This window comes from Tinamus guttatus, unplaced genomic scaffold, assembly GCF_059628265.1.
Source record: "Tinamus guttatus ecotype Peru unplaced genomic scaffold, ASM5962826v1 Tinamus_guttatus_pri_ptg000133l, whole genome shotgun sequence".
Lineage (NCBI taxonomy): Eukaryota > Metazoa > Chordata > Aves > Tinamiformes > Tinamidae > Tinamus > Tinamus guttatus.
In genome coordinates this window covers 1,671,882-1,693,844 of record NW_028288667.1, presented here as the reverse complement: position 1 = coordinate 1,693,844, position 21,963 = coordinate 1,671,882, and the positions used below count along the sequence as shown (strand labels likewise).

The following is a 21,963-nucleotide window of genomic DNA, read 5'->3' as shown; positions in this document are numbered from 1 at the left end:
CTCTTTTAAATTATTTATTTCGTGCGCTAACCTAAAGGGTCCATTCAAAGGTGATGTCACCTGAGCTTTGAGAAGCTGATCTCCTTCGCAGAGCTGATCTTTGCACATATCTTAGAGGAAAATAATTCAAAATGCTCTGAACAGGGTTTCCTCATAGGTTTTTGTTTCCCTTTACCTGGGAATCCACGTCAGTGCAAACGATGCCCTTTGAGGAGCTCTCCTAAGGCTGGACTAGGGTCCCTGTAAATCCCTGGCCTTGCAAGCAGAGGATTTGCTCCTCTTTAGGTCCGCGGAGACAAAGCAGCTGGACTCGGAGGTTCAAGTTAATGATTTAATTTGCCAAAACACGTAATCAGCCAGAGGCCACAGGCTTTGACTTTATCTAGTGTCTTTTAGAGACTGAGTGATAGAAGAAACAATTATATCATTAGTATGTAAGTGATTTTATTGCTGTAAGGCGGCATGAATATGAATTTGCGAGTTAGGTTGCTGAAGGGCACTTCAAAGAGATTTTGGACGTGCTGTATTTTGTCTTTCTGAAGTTTAGAAAACTGTGGTTTAGAGAGTGCTCTCTTGTTGGAGTATCCTAAAGCACGGAGCCAACTGTGGGGAGAGGCCGAGGGAATTCCTGCAGTCCGACGCTTCCGAAGGAATTTTGTTGTGGTGTTTTTTGTTCATGTTTTTATTTTGAGAATATCTTCCTTTTTTCTCCTCCACTCTTCTCCAAATCAGCAGGCACACTGGAGCTTTAGAGAGCTTTATAACAAAATTCAAGTTTGCTTCCCTCTGCAACTCCATCAAGTCAGTAAACAGCATCAAATTGCTGAAATCTAAAATTTCAGTGACAGCTATTATCTATTAGAACATCCAAGATATTCTGCACCTGCAGCTGAGAAATGCCTTCAGATAAGAATTATTTTATTGGTTTTCTCTGTTGCTGGCAGGAACCCTTGCAAATCGTCCTGTAGGGAACCCTTTGCAAGAGACCCAAGGACGCTGTTGGCGTGTCGTTAGGTGACCCATTGCTCTTAAAGTGCAAATCATCTTCCTGAAGCTTTACTGAAAGCAGATAGTTTTACAAGGAAGGTCTTGACAATGTCCTTTAGCTATTAGAGATGCTTTTTCCTTTCAGAATTGCAAACAAAAGCTAGTGATGCTCATCTGAAATTTTATGATTTTAGTGTTTTTTCGTTATGACTGCAATATATGTAAAAAACATTGCATAGAAACTTCAGTGCAACTAATAATACTGATGGATGTATGCAAACAAAACTGAAGGGCTGATTTTATAGCAGCATTGTAAACATTGTGTGTCTTTCAGCATGTATAATGAACATCGGTCAGTTATTAAATGAATTTTATTCTGCAGACCATATTTCTATCATTTTAGCGGCCTTTTTTTTTTCCCCCTTTTTTCTTCTGTCAGCCACTCTTTCAAGGTATAATTCAGTGATTTTTGCTGCTTGCCTTGAATGCATTAATTTAGCTTTTAACTTCCCACCTTTTGCTGCTTCCTCTTTTTAGGCATGGAGATCAGTGCTGCTGATGCTCTGTGATGTATTTGACATACAGGTTATGTGACTTCCCATAAGAATGATATGGGAAAAAAAATAATTCTCCCATCTCCCAGTTGATCTGGGAGAGGAACCCAAAGAATGGGTCAAAACTACCCCAGGAGCCTAATGCAAGTGTAAGTCTCGCTTTAAAACAGAGATGTTTCCCAGCAGAAATGTGTCTGCGTGCCTGAGTGCTATGGCTGTCTGAAGAATACTAGTGTGAAAGGAAAGAGCAGGAAATAAAAGATGACACTTGCAATACTGATGGAAGGAAATCTTTCTCAACAATTTTGATTCTCTTCTGTGTTTTCTCCTTATTGAGTGAGGGATAGTGCTTGTTGCCCATTTGCAGCATGGTCCTTAAGATTATTGAGCTGTTCTAAAAGGCAGAAAAAAAAATAAAGGGGGTGAATTCCAATGACTGAAACAGAGAAAAATCACTTTTATTTTGTTCCCTGACCATCAGGGAGCAAAATATATAAATATTTTTCCAATGCATTTTAGTGTTCAAACAAAACAGGACATGAATGACAATGAGAAAGTTATAGAGTTTGCAATAAATGCAATTCAGAGGGAGGGAAAAATATGGAATTGTAAGTGTGGCCTTGTAAGAAAAACAGAAGTCCCAGTGCTGTGTTCCTTCTGGATGGATAACAGCAGAGCACACTGTGTAATGTCCTGGAAAGGGATGACAAAGACTATCAGGAATGTGTTGTGATGATCTAGGAACAAAAGAGTTTGAAACAGAGATAAGAGGTCAGCCAGTAATGAAGCAAGATCAGATATTCGAATCGTAAGGGCAGAGCAGATAAACTTTATAGAGAATTGGGAGGAAGATGTTTCTAAACACTCTCCCAAACAAGCGGAGATGAATGTATCGCTCACAGCAAGAAAGCAGAAGGAAAACAAGATACAAAGGAAAAAAGCAGGATCTAAGAGTTTGTCTGTGTAGGGTTTACTGTCCAAAACAGTGTTTTGGGAGCTGGGGGGGTCTTGCAGTCCATTTTTCTTCAGTTTTGTTTTTGGCCCTTTTTCTGAAGAAATTTATGCACTTATGTTGTATTTGCAGAGACATACAAGAGGTGGCTAATGGCGTTTCTAGGGTCTCGGATTTAGCAGGCCAGTTGCCTGCAGCTTTTGTCAGTCTTGTGCAGGTTTGGTGAGGACACCCCTTTCAGAAGCTGGTGACAGTGCCAGCATCGGGAGCCAGCATTTTGGTGGAATTATGAGCATAGGATTTAAGGGTGAATGAGGATTAGGATTGAGGAACCACTGATCTCCTGATGTTGATGAGACTCTTGTAGAAGGAAGAAAGGACACTCGAAGGAGTCACCACTCATTGCTCTTAGTTTTATATCTGAATAACATGGGTTTTGGTGAAGTGTTTCCATGAGCTTCAGCTTTATTCAGTGTCCCTGGGACAAATCTCTAGACAAAAGGCCTAGGTGATCTGAAGTGGGACTTCTTAGCTCAACTTGCAAGTATTTTGTGAAGAGAAATTCTTATTTCTTTGCCCCATCCTCCTTTTTCATTTTTTCAAAGCTCGTCTTGAGACCAGACTTAGACAGGACAAACTTCTGTTTCCCTGGGTATTGACTGGACTGCCCCAGGATTGACTAATTCTGATTCTGCATGGGTCACAAGCCTGGAGCATCTGGCTTCCAAATGTTTAATGAAAAAAGTAATAATTCAAAAAGAAGTTTGGTGTGGATCTGTGTACTGTAATGATCTAATGCTGTAAACCACACACAAAACCCGAAGCAAAACCTTGAGATCATCAGGGATAGCAGAACTGACACTTCTGCTGATACCGAGAACAGCTCAATCCCGCTTAAAAGAAAGAAGCCGACACCAAGGATAGCTGGAAGGCGCCGCCGGCAGCAGCGGGACGGGGCAGGAACGGCCGCGGTGTCCGCAGGCCGGAGCAGGAGCGTGGAGCACAAGGGCTGGGCGCCAAGGCCACGTCAGGCAGCTCCACGAGAGGGGCTTGTTAGGCCGGGCCTTGTGCAGGCAGCCTGGCTGGCCCTCCAGGAGGGAAAGGTGGGGATGGGAAGGGTGTTCCCGCAGCGGGACGCCTTGGAGAAGGCCGGGAGAAGGGTGCCGTGGCTCGGGATAACGCACGGGGATGATGAGCGCTGCTATTCCGTCTGCAGTTACCACTTTCTTATTCAGTAAAAGGATTCTTGGAAGGAAACTTGGGAAATTATTATCATTAAACAGATGCTTTCATTTGTGTAAAGTATTTTAAACAAGGACCTGAAGAGAAGAGCAAGGAGTCATTCTCGCTCCGTAGCAGAAGGGCATGTGGCTCTGAGCTGCCATAATTTAAAGCTTCCTTTGATAAATTAATATTCCAAAATGACTTCCAATAGACCTTTCTTTTTTTTTTTTTTTTTTTTGCCTATTCAAGCACTGAGGTTTTCCGTGATGATAAGTCCTTCAGAACTTGGCAGATTGCCAGTCATACAAATTCCCTCTATATACTTCTTGGATTGCAACCTATTGACAGGAATAATACAGCATTAGATGCAAATATTACTGTTAATGCAACATTAAAATTGATAAATCAATTGCTTATGTCAAGAAACCCAAAGTTCCTGCCACATTATTGAGTTTTGACAAATTGCTTTTGCTATGTATTTTGTAGTGTAAGAATAAAAAATACTACATATCCTTCTCCTGTATTATTTTTAATATATAAAAAAAGTGGAACAGATTCTCTGCTTTTTTATTTTCACTGTGCTTCAGTAGTTTGTGGAATGTATTAAATTAATGGGTTTAAGCAGGGAGTATATCTGGGCTGAACTTGGCCCTTTCAAAATGTTACCCATGCTGTTAGATGAATACAGGCTTTGCCTCGTGTTTGTGGCTTCCCGCTGCGGCTGCGAGGCGCGATGCTGCTGTATTCCAGGCCCAGGACGGCCGTGCGGTTTATGTGGTGTTTCCTCACGTTTAGCTACGTGAAGTTTGCGGCTGGACATTGCACCAGCTGGGTGCAATTTCCGTGTCTTTCGCAGGCTGCTGTTCTGTGTCTGGGTCTATTTTTAAAACAAACTTCTAAATATCACTCACTGCTATCCCAAGGCTTTAGAAATGACTGTTTTTTTTTTTCCCCCCCCCACACACATTTTGCTGTTTTGTAAATAAATTCTGCTGCTTTTTCTCTTTCTCGCCTGGCGTCTGAGCCCGAGACAAAGCTGGGGAGCGGCGTATCTGGAAGAAGGGCAGCGAGTGCCCGCGCCAGCTCTGCAGCCGTGGGCGCAAGAGGCGCCCAGCCGAGCCGTGAATTGATTGCTCACCGTAACTCAGAATTACCCCGCGATTTGGCCCTGTGCCCATAGGCATTAATCCTGTAGTCACCGCTGTGTGTGCGTCCTGAGGACAGAGGCACTTTTTTGCCTCCCCTTTTTTTTTTCGTATTCCCCCCCTAGCTGAGGAACCACCGTGGTTGTGGTTGGTGCTGCGTGTATTTCTTATATACAGGGGGTCTATTTATTGCCTTTCTCATAGCAGGCTACTCATGACCCATATTTAAAGGCCTCTGTTTAAAAAGCTTTTACTAATTATTTTCTGTATTACCAAGACTAAAAACTATCCTCAAAGCTCAAGAAAAAAAAAATCCATCAGCACCTGGATCTCCTTGACTAGGTCTAATGCAATTAGCTGACCCAGGTGTGGGCAGAGTTTGGAGGTGGGTTGTGTGGTGGAAGCAATGTTAATAATGGAAGGAGTTTCATGCGTTTTACTTGTAACCTTTTTAAAAAAAAATCCCAATGCTGACTAAAATAGCTGTGAATCATTAGGAGGAGCAATCCCGTGCCAAGAAGTCCAGGGTGGAAGGCAGCAAACCGCAGTGAAGTGGTAAAAATGGTCAGGTTTAGGAAAGATGCTGCTGTTGGAGCCCTGATAGAAGCCAAGAGCAAGAGACGGGATCGTGCTCAGGTGCGAGTGACCGCAGCCTGCCTGGGCGAAGGGAGGATTCGTCATGGAAATAATCCTGGGCTTATCTGAACCTTCTCGCTTGCTCCGTCTCGACTTTGACCCTTGGTCTGATCCCAGTGCAGCCTTTTTCCTCTTGTAAATCAAGGTCCTCCTCGGCTGTGTTTATCTGTTTTTTATGATGTTCTTCCCCCTCTAACAAGGGTACATGATTAAACAACATGTGCTGTCTGTGATAACCTTCCCTGGGATTTCTTAGGGAGTTGGTTTCCTGTTCTAGGTGACCAGCTGGTCATCTTTGAAGTTTGGGTGCAGGTTTCATGTGTGTTAGAGTCTCCTGGAAACTGCTTGGTGAGATGCTGCTGGGGATTGCTGACATACACTTCAGGTGATGGTTAAAATTCCTTCTTTTTTTTTTCCTCCACTGTTAATGTCATCCCAAAGAAAATGTGGTTTGAATAAGTTGCTACTTGCTTTGCTTTTCTGGATTGGGAGTATTATATCTTGGAGAAGACAGGTGTAATGGAAGTGATACTAGCTGCATGCTTAACTCTTATTCACAAATACAAAATAAATTGGGAATAACTAGGAGCTTATGCCTTTCTGATGGCTCATGGTAGCCGTGACAGCAATAATACTTCTGCTATTCTAACTGCAGCCTTTGCAATTATTGTAAAATAATTAAAAAAAAGCTTTGCGCTTTGCTCAGCATTAAACTTTTAACTACTCTTTCTTTGCAAGATGGCTTTTTTGTTTTTTATTGCCAAGCCTAGTTAAACTGTCATCCTTCTGAAATAGCAGTTGCAAAATGAGCCGGAAGGTGGAGTTGCCAGTTTAGTGCATTTTAGTGGTGTTTCTTTTTCTGGTTGGTTTGAAAAACCACGTAGTGGCCGCGTGGCCCAGTCGGAATTTCTCTGCTCCAGAGCAGTGTGTAAGGGCAGAAATGCTGGCGTGTAGTTTGGCCACAGTGACTTGGTGCAATCACTAAAAATAGACCAAATGCTAAAAGCATATTTGCTCAGCTTGATTTTTTTCCCCCTAGTCTTTTAGGATCTTTAAAATCGGTGAAAATCATAAATATTTCAAACGATGGAGGGAGGAACTAGACTGTATTTTGTGGTGCAGAACTGACTGCCTCAAAAGAAATCACTTCAGAATGGAAGTTCCCAAGGAAGGATGAGATGGAAAGAAAACACTGTTCTGCTCGTGGAAAAAAATGGAGAACGGAGAAACAATTGAATTAGTAACTTGGAAAGGGTCATAACTGTTAGCTTTTGTCCTCATTTATTCCTCATTCCTTGTTTTGTCCTCATTTATGTGTAGGAGTGCCCTGTGTGTTCCCTGCCCCGGAGCAGCGAGAAGGGACAGGGTCAGGGATAGCTGCAGCTGTGGGGTTGTCCGTGGTCCTGGGCATTAACAGTCACTGAAGCATTAGCTCCAGTTTCAGGTGATGTTTCTAAGACACGGTCTTTTTGACTTTTGATTACATCCTTTTTCTTCTTTAAAAATGATTTTTTTATTAGAAATCTAATACTGTTATTTATCACTGACAATATATCCCAACTCTTTCTGCAGCAAAAAAAAAAAAAAAAGATATAATTCAGATCATAATAAGGGAATCTAAGTTTCATAGATCTATTAAGAAGCTGTGTTGAATGGAGAGGCAAAATCTGCCTCTAAGAGGTTCTGAATCTGAGGTTCCAAAATACAAATGAAAATCCTAATATAAAATGTGGGCAGGTGGAATTCATTGCTAGAGATTTTTTTTATCTTGTCGTAGGAATGTAAAATACTAGTTTAAAGAAGTAAAACTAAGGAAAATAGCGTGTTCAGGGAGTCGTGCGTTCATCCACCATGTTAAAGTTAAAATGACTGGTAATTTGTAGGGAAAATGTTGAGCTGTGGTAGTTAACCGTGATGAGTCCTGTGGTGCAGGTTTTGTCTCGTAGATGAACGAGTCAAGCAGATGTGAAAGAAGATTGAAGGAGAAATGTTATTTTAAGGAGAATTTAGGATGCTGCAGGATTGCTTCGAACGTTTGTGGGTTTTCCTGCACAAACTGGGCTTGCCTGAAGTCTTTGCTTTGCTCGGACAACTACTGTACAACCGAGCAGCGACAAGAAGGCTTGAAACACCCTCCTTCCCTCGGGAGCCGGATTCCGCCTGGGAAGGTACCACCGAGTCCGGGTTTGGCTCCTCTGATTATCTCTTTGCAGAGTCCCAGGCTGGGAATTTTTAGTGTGAATTGGCCAACTTAAGTGCATAAACTGCCCTTTCAAAGCACATTTTTGTAAACCTCTTATCCTGTGGTAATTTTTCAAAAGTGAACATAAGAACTTCTCAATGAACGTGCTTTATTTTTTTTTCAAATCCTCAGAGAAGATTTTGTTTTCTTGTAGGTTGGCTGTAGTCACTAATTAACTTTGTTAATTAATCATGCTATAGGGATGAAACACACTTGATTAAAAATAAATGCAACCGTACAGCAACAAAGTAATGCTACTGATTTTTTTCCCATTTAAAAGCAAAGATTAAAAAAACAAGATTAACTTTGAAGCTGCATGTCAAATGTTCTTTGCATTTGAAACATCTGAAAGGCTAAAGCAGCTAAAAGCTTATTATTTTTACAGCTCAGTCATAGTGAAAGTGCTTATCCAATTGTAACACCGTGTTTAAAGAAAAATCCGGGCTAAGAATAGTTGCTGAGGGTTGTGTCTTAATCGTAACTGCCTGAGATGGTGGGGAATAGCGAATAGGTTTATTTAGTCACACTTGGGCACGAAGGTCCTTGTTCTCTCTTGTCGTCTACCTTTTAAGAAAGCTTCCAACATTGCAAATGGGTGTTAAATGCTCTTGGCTCCTAACGGGATTTTGACCACATTTCTCACTGATTACATTGGCATATATTTATACAGAGGTAGTGGGAAATGGCTTCCTGAGGGCAGTGGGCCAAATGCCCCACAAATGAAATTCGATGGAATTATCTGCAGGATTAATTTGGTCCAGAGGCACCCTGAGCCCCTACCATGTGTCCTACTTAAATGAAGGTAACCATCTGCTCAGGGCTGGCCCTACGTGCACGTTCCTCCGTTTGCAGAACGACGGAGGGAGAGAGAAAATGCACCGGGATCTCTCAGAAATGGGAGCACAGAATTTGTTTGCCTCCAAGTTAACTTATTTTTAGAACACTGTTGCAACAGATGGCTTTTCTGAATCCCCTCCTAAAAGGTTTTTCTCATACATGATAATCCAGTTTCTTTTTTGCTTTATACTATTGAAAAATAGTTCTGTTCCTACTACCAGGAAGGTTATAAATACTTGCAAGGCAGTACCAGAGTGCCTATTTTTACCCTGTTTCGTAAGGAAAAAATGTTAAATTCTTTTGGGATCTCATCTAGTATTCTTGCTCAGAATGAGGAAAAGATTGTTTTGCTAGGAAGAGACCTCTTCACTGATGGAGCTTGAATGGAATTTAGTTTCATAAAAGTTACAGAATTCCAGAAATGCTAACTAATTCCATACTAGGGATAAACAGAGAGAGAATAGCAGTCCATTTTCCCTCCTATAGAAGGAATAAATATATATCTGCATATATATATGCAGATTGCTTGCAGGAAGTGTAAGGAGGAGTGGCTTGTGTCATTTTTTTTTCTCTCCCTGGCATCTGCTCTCACAAAATATCTTTAGGCATTTGTTTTGCAATTAAAAAGTCATCACCCCCCCTCAAAGGGTACAGTAGGTTTTTCCACTAAAATATATCAGGGCAGCGAAGCGGTGCGAAAACGCAACTGGCTATTTCCAGCACATGAACTAAATCCTTAAAATAGGATTAAACAATTTTGTAATTTGTCTGTAATAGTACCTGAGCAAGGGTGCTGTATGTGCATTTTATAGACTGAGTTTTGGGATATTTGAATCAAAGCGTGTTAATGTTGTGCTAATGCCATTTCTCAATTTTCAGTAATATCTCAGATGCCCAAAAGAGGATCTTGAGTTCAAGTTGAAGTGACCTTCCAGCAGGGTTTTGCCTGTATTGTATTTGGGTTTCACCAATATTCAGTGCTTTCGCCATAGTATACATTCACAAATCAGAATATTAGTTAGACCTGGTATTCATCTGACAGTAACGCCCAAATAAATGGAAATTGTTCCAGCTAAATGGAGAAAGGGACAATAATTTTTCAGAAGTGAGGGCAAGAGCGTCCTGCCTCCAAGGTTTGCAGTTGCATCTCAGTAAGACAGAAATACTCTGGTAACTTCTTCCAGTAGGCCTGATGTTTTGGGGGGTGAGTTCCTTGATATCTAGAGTTCTGTGGGGAAGGGAGTTTCTGCTCCAGTCTAAAACTAAACTTTTTTTTTAATTTACAGAGTGCGGGTTCTTTGACAGAAGTCCTCTCTTGGTATGCTTTATTTTGGGCTTTTGGTACCCTGATTACCTGGTACCTAAGTAAAACTTAGGTCTACTGTGAAGTGTTTACATTTTAGTGAAGTTGAATCTCTGAATTAAAAATAATTCTGCGGAAATCGTCCTGGGTGGCTTTGCTCAAAGCCTTGATTTTGTTCCCTGACTCCCGTGGGTTTTGCCCTTAGCTCCTGATGTTTGAGGGAAGCAGAGTGTCGGAGTTGGGCTGAAGAGCCCGTCTGCATCCCTGTTCTCCTGCTTCCTAGCATCTCCTGCTAGGAAATGCTTCTTAGTCTCATTCTTTCTTCCCGTGCTGCTGAAGTGCAGAGCGATCGCTGTAGCGCAGAGCTCTCTGGCCAGGAATGTACACCTCTGTGCAAGGTTTCCCAGCATTGCTTGGCCCTCTGCAAAGCAAAAACAGCTTTTATTCTCACAACATTGGCCAGGCGGTGCAGTGTTTTTTGCCTGTACCCCGGAGGATGTGACCGATTAAGAGACATGAGGATGACCCTTGTGGAGCGGCAGAGCCAAGTCTTGAAGCCCCAGCGTCCTGTCCTCGGCATCTCCAAAAACTGGATGCTCCAGCCACCCTCTAGGATACGGAAGCAGGTGGCTGCTAGGAAAACTCACCCGAAACACTGAGCTTTCTGCTTAAATGGAGAGAGGAGGAGAGAGCGAGCTGCTTTAATGACCCAAAGTATGTGCTGAGTTATGGCCAAATGACACAAGCGCTATCGCTTCCTGTAGTAATTAGGACAGTACTAATAGATATGTCTTCCCTGGCAGAAGTAGTGCCTGGGAGTTGGGTTCATGGGATTAAAGGCTGCGTTTATTGCACGAGCAGAAATAAAGTATAGGATATATCATTTAGGGGTTTTTGATGAGTGGAAGTGAGCTAATTGATGGCAGGAATTGTTACAGAAGAGGTGCTGGGTGTCCCAGGGGCCTTCACCTCACCAAGGCTCAGCAGCATTGGGATTTTTCTGTGGCTTGGGCAATCCTGTTCTTTACCGCAGCAGAACTACAGAAGTCTGACAATGTTCCCTGTGCATTTTCAAGGCTTTAGGGTTGCAATGCCCAGCCATAAGCTGTGGGTCTCTTGGTTTTATTTTGCCCCCCAGTTTTCAGGAAGGTTTGTTAGGGTAACCCCTGGCCCGTTAGGGTCACTGCCTGCCCGGTGCCTTGTCCCCAAAGGCTTGAGCCGTTGCACATGTTACACTTGAATTGAAACCTCTGCTGCAGTTACTATGGTGTCATATCCTAGGTAAGTGCTACAAGACACTCAGGTGGCTCAGATCCTTCTTACCAATAATTTGTTCATCTGCAAAGTTCGTGTTTTATTGTGTACTCGTGAATTTTTCTGACCCTTCTGCAGATCACTTTTCTTTTAAAAGTAGGTGGTATTCTTAAAGAAAAAAAGCGTGGAAAAAATGCCTGTGTTTTTTCTCAAATCCACTTTGAATGGATGGATGGTTGCTTCAGGTATCCTCTGAGCTCTTTGTTCTCCGTCCTGCTCAGCCGCAAGGGCAAATTCCCCTCTTGCTCTGCCTCGCCGGCCCTGTGCCCAGGCTCCCTGTGCCCAGGCTGGGCCCAGGACTTGCCTGTTTGCCCTCCCTGTGGTGCGTGTGCTGCCCCGGCCCAGCCCGTGCATTAACTGCCTCTTTCCTCTTCCACACCCACTACACCTGTATTTTCCATACATTGCTCACAGCTTTTCAGGAGAGTGGCTGTTGCAACCACCAGACCCTTACTTAAGCAAACTAGTTGCTGTGTGGTATGAAGGGGTATAAAAAAAAAAACAGGTTGATTTAAAAAAAAAAAACAAAAAAACTCTTATAGTTCAGTAGCTACAAAATGACAAATAGATTAGTTTCTTTAAAGCACATTTTTATGGATCTGCCTATGGAAACCTCTCAGCTGGCCGGCGTTGGTGCTGTGCAGAGGGTGGTGAGGGCCTTGGGCAGTAGCTAACGCGGGGCGGTTTCCCCCATGGCCAGAACCAGGAGACATTTTGGGCTGGAGCAATGCGGGTGAGAGACCCTGGGTTTATCCAGGCCCGGGTTTGTCCCACCACCCCCAGATGAAATGATAAAAGGCCTGCGAGACGCTGCAGAGACGCAGGTCCCGGCGCGCCGCGCGGGCCCGGGCCGGGCGGAGGCGAGCGGCTCCTCACGCGCTTTTCTCTCCGCAGGGAGAAGCTGTCCGTGGCGCGGCTGCAGCGGGAGGTCGCGCACAGCGAGCGGCAAGGAGCCATGGTAAGAAGCCCCCGTCGCGTCCCTCGGCCCCGGGGAGCTTCCCTCCGGGAGAGGCTGCCGCGGGGAGCAGCGCGTTGCCGTTCCCTGCCCGCGGCGCCTGCTGGCACGGGGGCTGTGAGCAAGGCCGTGGGTGCGGGAGGGCAATTCCACCTGCAAATACAGTAAACTCCATCTCCCAATACATCTTTCAACCGTGGAAAAGTGGAAGAACGGAAATGTGAAGGCTTAAGAAAAAAGTCACCCTGATAATACTGAAAATCATGCAGTGCTCTTGCAAAAAAAAAAGAAAAATGAAAAATCTCCATTTTTCATGTACCAATTCATGAGATTAGGCTGGGGGGCGAAAATTGAAAGGGCCGACTTTGGGGCTAAGCACAGCTGCCCGTTTGCAGAGCGCCCGATCGCTCCGCAGCGACGTTCCTAGGGACACTCACCCTGCGGACACCTCCCGCCTGGGAGAGGTTGGTTGGGCCCTGCCTGCATTTAAGGGCCTTGGGATTCAGCGGGATCAAGCAGGCGAGTTTGGAAAGCTTAAAAACCAGTCCCTTGGTGTTAGGAATAGCCGCTGTGGCAGGGATTGCAGATTTGCCCCCAGCCCTGGGTACCCCGGGACAACCCCGCTCCGCTGCCCTCCGCTCTGCTTTGGCCCTGCGAGGGTTTCGCTGCGTGCCCGAAGGCATCGGGGAGATGGGGCACGTGGAGACGCAGTGTGTGCGGGGCAGGGGCTCTGCAGGGACCACGGCACAAACTTCAGCGTGCCAAGCTGTAGTCCTGCAACGAGGTAAAACTCCCACCAACTGCCAAGAGAATTTTGCCTGAGCAAGAAAACAGCAAGGCCAGGCATTAGTTTTGCAATTACATTTTTAGTTTTAAGGGTAAATATTTTTTCAAAGTCTGGGAAGGATGTTTACTATATTTGAAATGTTTCCTTCAATTTTTTAAACTAGCTTTCCCTTGAAGGCATAGAACTAATGCCATATATTGAGTGTAAAATATACTTAGTGGGATAATTTCAGATTTTATGAAATATCCAATATTGATTATCCTTCTCAACCTGGCAGTCTCTTTGGTATACATGATTCCAGAGAACCTATGTCTTGGGTAAAAATCCTATAAATTTGTGGTTTGTTGTGCTGAAATAATTCGTAATGGGAGATAAGCAGTAATAACGAGTGATCTACTAAAAGATCTTACTCTCTCAGAAATGGCACGTTTGGTGAAAATGATTCCTTAGTGATTATGATTCCTTAGTGATAATGATTATTTAGTTAAAGTAGCTAAAAGTTATTTTGTTCAATAACCTTTTGCATATGTATTTTTTGGACCCGAGGGACTGCATGGAATCATTTTTCCTCTGTTTGGTAAGTTCTCAAGAGTTTTGATACCATAGCATGGCTTTCAAGAGAAAAACCATGAGAATACCTGCCATGTAGCTATAAAGAGTAGGACCAAAGTGGAAACCCCAGATATCTGCCTCAGGTTCCTGGGCTGAGAAGCCAGGTTTTAAGCATAGATTGAAGGTTTGTTGTGAGAGTGTGTGTTTTCACCTGTGGATGTGAAGGTTTTCAGGGGGCTTGTGTCTTCTCTGGGGCAGAGCACAGGTGAAAGCACATGTCACCTTTAGTGCTTTGCTTGGTCTCTTGGAGAACGTTTTCATCCGTAAGGATGGCTTGGCAGGGAGTGAACAAAGCTGAAGATGCCTGCTCTGGATTTACAGCCCCACATCTGGAGAAGCAAGCAAGGAGTCATGCAGACATTTGCGGGATGACTTATCATTAGCACAGGATACAGTGCTAGTGTTTTTTATTTAAAAAAAAATACAGTTAAAAAAAGGTTAATTTGGATTTTAGCCTCTCCTGCCTACTTTCAATTTGGCACCCATTTAATCACAGTGCGAGAAAGTTGTGGCTACTTCTCACGATTACCCTCCCGCAGGAATCACATGGAGAACGTGTGGTTTAAGCTGTACTGCCCTGCACAGGGGGTTGCTGGTTAATTCTCACCATAATTTTCAACCGGCTGTTGCCTTTTTGAGTGCAGCCCCGTTGTAGTTATAGGCAGGAAAGACTTGCTGCACTCCTGGTCACCCACCATTACAGGAACTGCTGCAATGAGGCTTATTCGTACATTAAAACAATAATGAAAAATAATTATTAAGCAAGTGTTGTTGATACTACTTAGGCTGTGACATCTTTGTTCAGAAATGGGTTTGCATATCTGTAGAAATAACGTGTGTCGAGTATGATAAAATGCGTTTTTACGAGACTGTTTTTTAAAGCCTTCTGTGCACTATATGGCAGCAATGTGTGTCCCGCATCAGCCCTCTAGGAAGTGTGTGGTTTCTTCTTTTTTTTTAGTGTGTCCCAGTGCCACATTTTACATGGCTGATTTATTACTGAAAGTAGATAGGTACTGGAAGGTACTATAAAAGAAGAGATTAAGATTTTTTTTTAATGCATATTCACTTCTACATGAATGAGCTCTAATGGTTATTCCATGTGACTCTTGCAAACGGGATACCTCATACATAGGATTGAGTGACAGTAGGGAATTGTTCAAATTGGAGAACTGGATAAATTTAGGCTGTGAATTGTTGGTGACTTGCTGAGGTTGCTTTATTTTATGAACCACTATTAGTAAATGTTGACGGTTCCTCATTACCAAGGTGTACAACTGGTTTACCAACCAGCTATGAAAAGTATGAACAGCATCAGCCTGCACTGTGGGGTGGCTCCTCCTGTAGCTCTGAGGCCCTGTAATGTGCGAGTTCAGCTGTCCTAGTCATGCTGCTTCTGACTCAGTGGAGATATTTTACGTTTTTGTAAAAGAAAAGCAAATGATGCCTTCATAGGCATATGGTCCTGATTGATTGAACCGTATGAAGACTGAAGACTGAAGGTGTCTGTGTTGACAGAGATTGTATTATTAAAATTAACAGCTTTCAAACTAGGTGAAGAGTTTATTTCAGAACATGGTAAAAACTGGAGACAGTTTTTCTCATCAAACTCCTTGGGTTTTGCACTCATTTAATCAAAAAAAAATCTATAAAACTTTTAAGTCAGACTTTCAATCTTTCGGACACAGAGCAGGGCCTGAAGAAGTGCTCATTTTCTGTGAAGTTTCATTAGGGGTGAAGGGCGCCTGATTAGGAAAAATGAGAAAAATGCTTCCATTCTTCTTACACAGCAGGGTTTTCAAGATAACGTTAAGTGAAACCTAGATTAGAAACCTAGAGTAAGCCAAAAGTCTACACAATTACATTATGTTTTATTAACATGGATCAAATTAATAATTTCCAAGAAAAAAAATATTCAAGTTCTCATTTATTCAATACCTCCATGTGTGCGTGTCCACAGTTCTTTCATCAGTTCGTACTTCTGTATCCAGGTACTTTAATTCTACTCTATTTTCCATTAGTTCACTGGCCTGTAACCTACACAAAAGAAATGAAACCCCTCGGGCAGGTCCCTTGCGGAGGTTAAAGTGCCCTGGTGCTGCCTTTAATGCCTACATGGGTTTCACTTAGGGTGGGCCCTAGGCTCTGATTTGCCATGTGTCCTGCTGTGGATTTAAGTGATGCAAAGTGATTACCGGGGGCTCCCTGTATCCATCTATTTCACACCTGCACCCTTTTGTTAAAAACACACCATGTTAACTGAGTGTGAGGTCCCCGCTGAATAGGTTTCCACCCTCTGGTAATCCTTCTGCATTAGATTGATTTATGAATGTATCAGATTCTTTGTTAGCGTGTAAACCACTAATTAATTTAAAGCTCTCTGTGGAAAAATTAAAGCCCTGGTTAAGGCTTTCAACAGGCTCAGATGGTGCTAATAATGGAAAAACAAGTTATATTAATGGGTTTTGATGCGATCAGCACAATTCTTGCTTTACAAACAGTTTTTGGTATAAAATAGTGGAGGCTGCAAGTTTCTAAGTAAAGAGTGGGAAAGGTAAAAAGGAAAGGCAGAAAAAAAATCACACTGCCAGTAAGATGGGCCATTTTTCCTAGAAACGGAGTCACCTTTGCTTGTTACAGCCTTCTTAAGCGTAATGGTTTTAGATGCACGTAACAGCCTCGTGCGAAGCCACTGGGATTGAAATGCAAACCAGGCTTTTTCCCAGACTGAAAATGGGCCTCTAACGCAATCAGCTTTGAAAAGTTCTGTCTTCTGCTCCCTCTTCTCATAACTGTGTGCTCCTGAACTGGGCCGTTCACATGGAGATAGACGTGTGAAAGTGCAGAAATGGCCTTGATGGAAACCTTATTAAAGTCACTAGGAAGCCCGACCGTATTCTCTGCTTTCTTCAGACTCCAGGGTGTTTTGAATGTAATTTTAGATGTTTTTTCCTCCACTCAAATGTAGGCGCTGAATTTAGGTGCTGGTTTGTGGTGAGGAGAGGGAAGCGGTAGAAGACCTTTGCGTGATGAGCTCCAGTGGAATGGAGCTGCAAATAGAAAGCCAAATCCCCTTCTTTCTTTGCAGGAAACTAGAGAAGCTGCATTTTTTCCCTCCCTTCTCCCCTCTCCTGCTGCATTCGCATCTCCGAGGCTGCCCGTGCTCTGGGTCTTGCAGAGGGCCCCGCGCGGCCGTTCTCGCTGTCGGGGCCCTGGTGAGTCGCGGCAGTCGCCTCGAGCAGCCGCCAAGGCTGTTGGTGCAGAAGCACCGGGGTCGCTCAGAAACAGATGATATTTAGCAATAAATGAAGTGTTAAGGATGAGGTACGCTAGGCTAAATTATCTCTCCCAACTTATGTGTCCTTGCCTCTGCGGAATCATCTATCTGTGCTTTAATTAGAAAGTAGCAGACAGGGAGCCAAAGTCGCTGCTTTAAAATGTCTCTTGGAATATTAAACATCCTAAGCGGAAAGCAGCGATCTGACCCCGTTCTTCTCCTCTGCGAAGCTCTGTATTTACACAGCTTTCTCACAGGAGCTTTATCATATGGCCACCACAGAGAGCCCGTGGCATTAGCGGCAGTTACCATCAATAATGATTATTGAAATCCTTTATGAGTCTAGTTTAATGCTCCTGGACTTCATTAATTGTTCGTACCTCATTAGGCCAAACGTCCTCATTCACAACTGTGCAGCTTTATCTTCCGTGGGTTTAAAATTTGTAATGCAGGAAAAGGGTTGAGATTTTGGTTTGTCTTGTGTCATAAATGCTTCTTTCTTTTATTTACTTCACATTTGCTTTTATGCAGCTATTTTCTTGGCTTCTTATTTTAAGGACTGGGAATCTAAGGATGTCATGATTTAAAGCAAAATACTCAAGACCTTTAAACAGTCATTTTACAATGCAAATCATAAGCACATTTGCTCACTTTTTTGTAAGTGAAATGCTGAAAGCCTTGTAATGTCTGCTCAGAGTTATTCTGCTTTTCAAAATGAGTATTAGCCTGAGAACCTGGCATATTCACCAAATTCCTCAATCAGATATAAGGCAAATGCTTACTAAAATCAATTTACTTTTATTCCATTGTCGTTCAAGGTGTGGTAGAAGTTTTGTGAGTGCTTAGAGGAATAAAATAAAAAGCTTCTTGACAATTCCCCCCATGTTAGTGGACTTTCTGAAGTTAGTGGCATTCTACCAGGAGAGGGAGCTACATTCATTTAAAATAAGACCCATGGCTAAAGCTCGGTTAAAAAAAGCTGCATTCTGCAGGATGTTTAAAGTGCAGAAACGGTGACGGAATTCCAACATCGAGAACAAATTGGAGCCCTGTCTGCTTCACTGGAATTTAGATTTTTAATCTTTGGAGCTGAAGTATGTTAACCACCGTGTTTCAGAGTATCCTAAACTTTGAGGGGCTCTTAGTACTTGCTGTTGTACTCCGTCCTTTGCTTGGGTATTTTCTTGCTCCATTTGCCTAGAAATTTGTTACAGGTCTCACCACTGTAAGGAAAGGAAGACTGTTACTAAATCCAGAGGAGCAGGAATGAATCGTATCCCTGCTGCTGGAGTTCACCTGCATGGTCTCTCTCTTCAACAAGTTTCTGGGAGTATTCAGTCAACCTGAAGAATCAAATAGAATTATATAAGTTTCCCAGCACAATAATAATAACAAAAAACTATATTAAAACACATTTATATAAGGCCTGAAATAAAATGGAGGCCACTGTAGAAAGTAGGCCCTATACTCAAAATTGCCCGCAAGTAGAAATTGCCATTTATCCATTAGATGACAAAGGCTGGAGACGGGCAAGGCAGTAGAGAGGAGGTGCATGCACTCTCCTAATGTCCATTGGGTATGTTTAATACCAGAGCAGCAGTTGACTTCAATGTGAAGCAAATCCCACTTTATGACTCGAAGCAGCTGTATCCCGCCCAAGGCAATGCCTGCGTGCCTGAGTGATGCACACATGCACTAATAACACCGAATGGTAGGCATTTTAATATCAAAAGGTTAAGCCCTGCAATCCAGAGCACCTCCAGGCAACGGGATGAGCTGACTGCAGGAAGCTGAACCCTCACTGGATTAATATTTTTGCAGGAATGGCCTGAATAGAGCTGCCGTCGGACTGTCTGCGGAGCGGGAGCACTCGCGGTCAGGTTTGGTGGGGTCCCAGCCCGAGCGGTCACAGCCGGAGAGTCCAAAGGGAGACTCGGCTAGAGGGGCTGCAGCAACAGGCTGAATTTGGGGTGAACTAGGCAGGTAAATCTACAGACTAACAGTGGTGAAACTACCGTGATATACTCGGTGCTGCAGCTTTTTTGAAGTATCTAGGGAAATTAGCATTGCCAAAAGTTAAAAGAAATCTTTTTGTTTTGTTTTGTTTTGTTTTGTTTGTGGCCACTAGTTAAAGTGTTGCTGCGGGCTTTATAATACTTAGCAGCAACCTAGCTTCTACCTAAAGCATGTATTTATTACTTTAGTTCTGTGGGCTCGGAAAGTTCAGGTTAGTTTATCTTGTTAAGATTTTGTTGGTGTTTGTTCTAAGAAAAACAAACCTCTTTGATGGTATTTTCAGTTCTCATTCTTGCATCATGTAGGCCCTCCTGCAAGACCAAATTAAAACTGTTGTCTTGTCAGTTCAGGTCTGTCAGTTCCAATCTGGTTGCAATATCTGTCTAACCAAATGAAACTTCCCTGCGTTATTGCCATATTTGTCTCAACTTACCTCACGGTTGTGAGCGCCGTGTTGCAGCCGCCCTCGCTGTGGTTTGAGCTCATTTATTTTGTAGCGCGGGGCCAAGGCAGAGGGTAGAGCAGCCCCCTGTCCCAAATTCGCCTCAGTCTCACCAAGGCAGTGAATCCAGGAGAGTGTTTTCACCGCAGGATGAAGACTGCGCTCTTTAATTTCCTTGCCATCCCTGTCATCTAAAGGTGAACTTAAATGCCGCTCTAGTATATTTTTATTTTTCTTGCGAAGCGTGCGCCGCTAATCCATGTCCAAACCAGGGAGCGTGGGCTCTTTGGTCTTCTGTTTGTTCGTTTTATTAACTTAAACAAGTGTGGTGCTGCTGGTGCGTGTGCTGGCAGGTCTGTGCTGACCCCACGGTGATCATCGCGCTCCAGCAATGCGACGTCGTCGAGTAAAACTCTTCCCTGCACCAGCCCTCTGTGCGGGCTCAAGCACGACGGACTCCCATCGAGATGGAAGCTGTGGCACAAGACAGTGTGCCAAGGTACTGTCGTCTTGGCCAGGTCCCCCTGAGCAGTATATAGAGATATATATATATACATACACCCCGTATAAATATATATATATATATATATGAGGAAGTTAGTCTACCAGAGGCTAATAAAAGAGAGAGAACAGAAACTGGGGAAAAACCACCGGCTTATTTCAGACCACTGAACACTTTGCAGGGAGATGTGATAATTAATGGCAGCTCTGCTGAGCCGGCTTTGAGCTGGAGAATGTTCCCTGTGCCATTAACGTGGTTGTGCTTTGGTTCCTGCCTGCCTTGGCACGGCACGGTCACCTTGCTCTACAACTTCAAGGCTTAAAAGAAACATTAAAGCATAACGCAGAAATTTTGCCCTCTTACTCTTTTATAACCTTATAGAGCTTGAGTTAGCAACCATGAGTCTCTTTCCCTCCCTCCTTCTGTCTCATAACCTTTAATTTGATTTTTGCTTTGTCAGCAGCTTGCTTTTACATACTTTCTATTTATTTTGGCTCCGTGCACAGTGCGTTGTGATAAGGCAGCACCTGGTATTCTCCGGGATCTTTCATAACGAAGATCTCATGACACAGTTTCCCAAGTCCGGAATTGGTGGCCAGACTTCCATGTCCTGCGAGGGGAGGCTGTCTAGACTGTGGGAATGACTGTGATGGTTGGACTGTTACTCCCATACTGCTTGGCATGGGGCATTCTGAAGTTATTCTGGAAACTACTGAAAACAGGAGTACGAGGCCTGATAGAGGAGCTTCACTTGGCTGTGAAATGTCTTTACTTGTTCTCCCCAATGTAATGATAAGTCATCCTCTGATGTGATCCTCTGCTGTGTGACTTCCCATAGCAAAGTGGTTAAAATCCCTATTGGTTATCTTTGTTAAGGGCCACAGCCTTCAGATTTGGTGTCTACAAGCCCCGCACTTGCCAAACACCTGAAATGTGCTTGTTTGGGGAAATTAGGAGGGTTTGGGGTTATGCCCATGGAGCCTGAGTGCAGGAATGCATGTTGTGCAACAGCAGTGCAAAAAAGAGGCTCCTGCTGGCCGCGGCCTTGGGGGAAACCTGGCACACGTGGGACGTTGGTGCTGCTGAGCCTCTGCAAAACAGCTTCGGTCTTCTGGGCTGCTTTTTCCTAAGAAATGTAGCGAGTGCAGTCAAGTTGTGGTTCGTTTTTGTTGTTTGACGCTTCATTCTGGATTCTGTCTTTGCCACCTAGTTTCTGTCTGATCTTGAAGCCTATTTAATTTCAGTGCCCAAATTGCTTGTGTTTAAAAGAGGCTTTGTTTGGGCCCTTCTGCTTTTGCATGATTCTCTCTCCGGATTGTAAATCTTTGGGGAAGAGGCAGGGTCTTACTAGGTTTGTAAATAGTGCCTGGAGTGATTCAGAGCCTGACAGTGCTCCAAAAATAAATAATCGTAAATAAGCAATAATAATAAATAAGCAGAGCCGTCTCCTCAGGCTGCGTGCTGAGGGGGAGCCTGGCTCGGGATGCGCCGTCCCTACGATGGGCACCTCGTAGCCACCTCCTTCCACCTTCCGATGGCCATGGGCCCCTTGGTGACACTGCTCCTGCCGAGAGCCTTCCGGAGGGCACCGGGAAAACTGCTGTTATCTCTTGGGAACATCCTGCTTCGGGTAGTGTCCGTTAGCAGGTGCCCTGAAGCAGCGGCTAGCAGAGCTCCCCATGTAAGAAACTTTTTCTCTGTGTGCTGCCGGGCAAGCAAGTAGCAATTCCCTGGAATTCCCAATCCCAATAAGCCGCTCCTGGAGGGCAGCTGTTACAGGACGCTGCCCTGCGCTGCAGAGAACAGAGGCTTCATAATGAGAAGCAGGTTGGAGCAAAGCTGGATGAGGCAGGAAGGGAGCTTTTCCTTGGCTGGGCCCTTTTCATGGAGCTACCGACCGACCCGGAGCACCCAGGGAAGGCGCGAGGTCCCCGGGCCGGCGCTCCCTCCGTAGGGAGGGATGTCCCCGGCTCCTGTTGTCATTGATCATGTTAATCACAGGATTATGTGGTTTCTCACCCCGAAGCAGAGCTGCTCGCCAGCCTGGTAGCTGCAGCCACTTCCACGGGCTTTCTTCACTCCGTGTTAAAAGCGAAAGAGGCAGAAACGAGGGGATTTGCACACTCTTTGATTTAAGTAGTTGAGACCTTCTGTAGGGGAAGACAGCTCCTTTTTTTC

General features: G+C 44.0%; 1 protein-coding gene across 1 annotated transcript in view; it reads left to right on the top strand.

Annotated features, from left to right (window-relative positions):
* The window catches only part of NCKAP5 (NCK associated protein 5), a 322,734-nt gene that overhangs the window by 126,307 nt on the left and 174,464 nt on the right, over positions 1 to 21,963 (top strand). Inside the window, exon 4 of the mRNA XM_088521803.1 lies at positions 12,093 to 12,152. Coding sequence (XP_088377929.1) covers positions 12,093 to 12,152 — 60 coding nt within the window. The remainder of the gene's footprint in view (positions 1 to 12,092; positions 12,153 to 21,963) is intronic.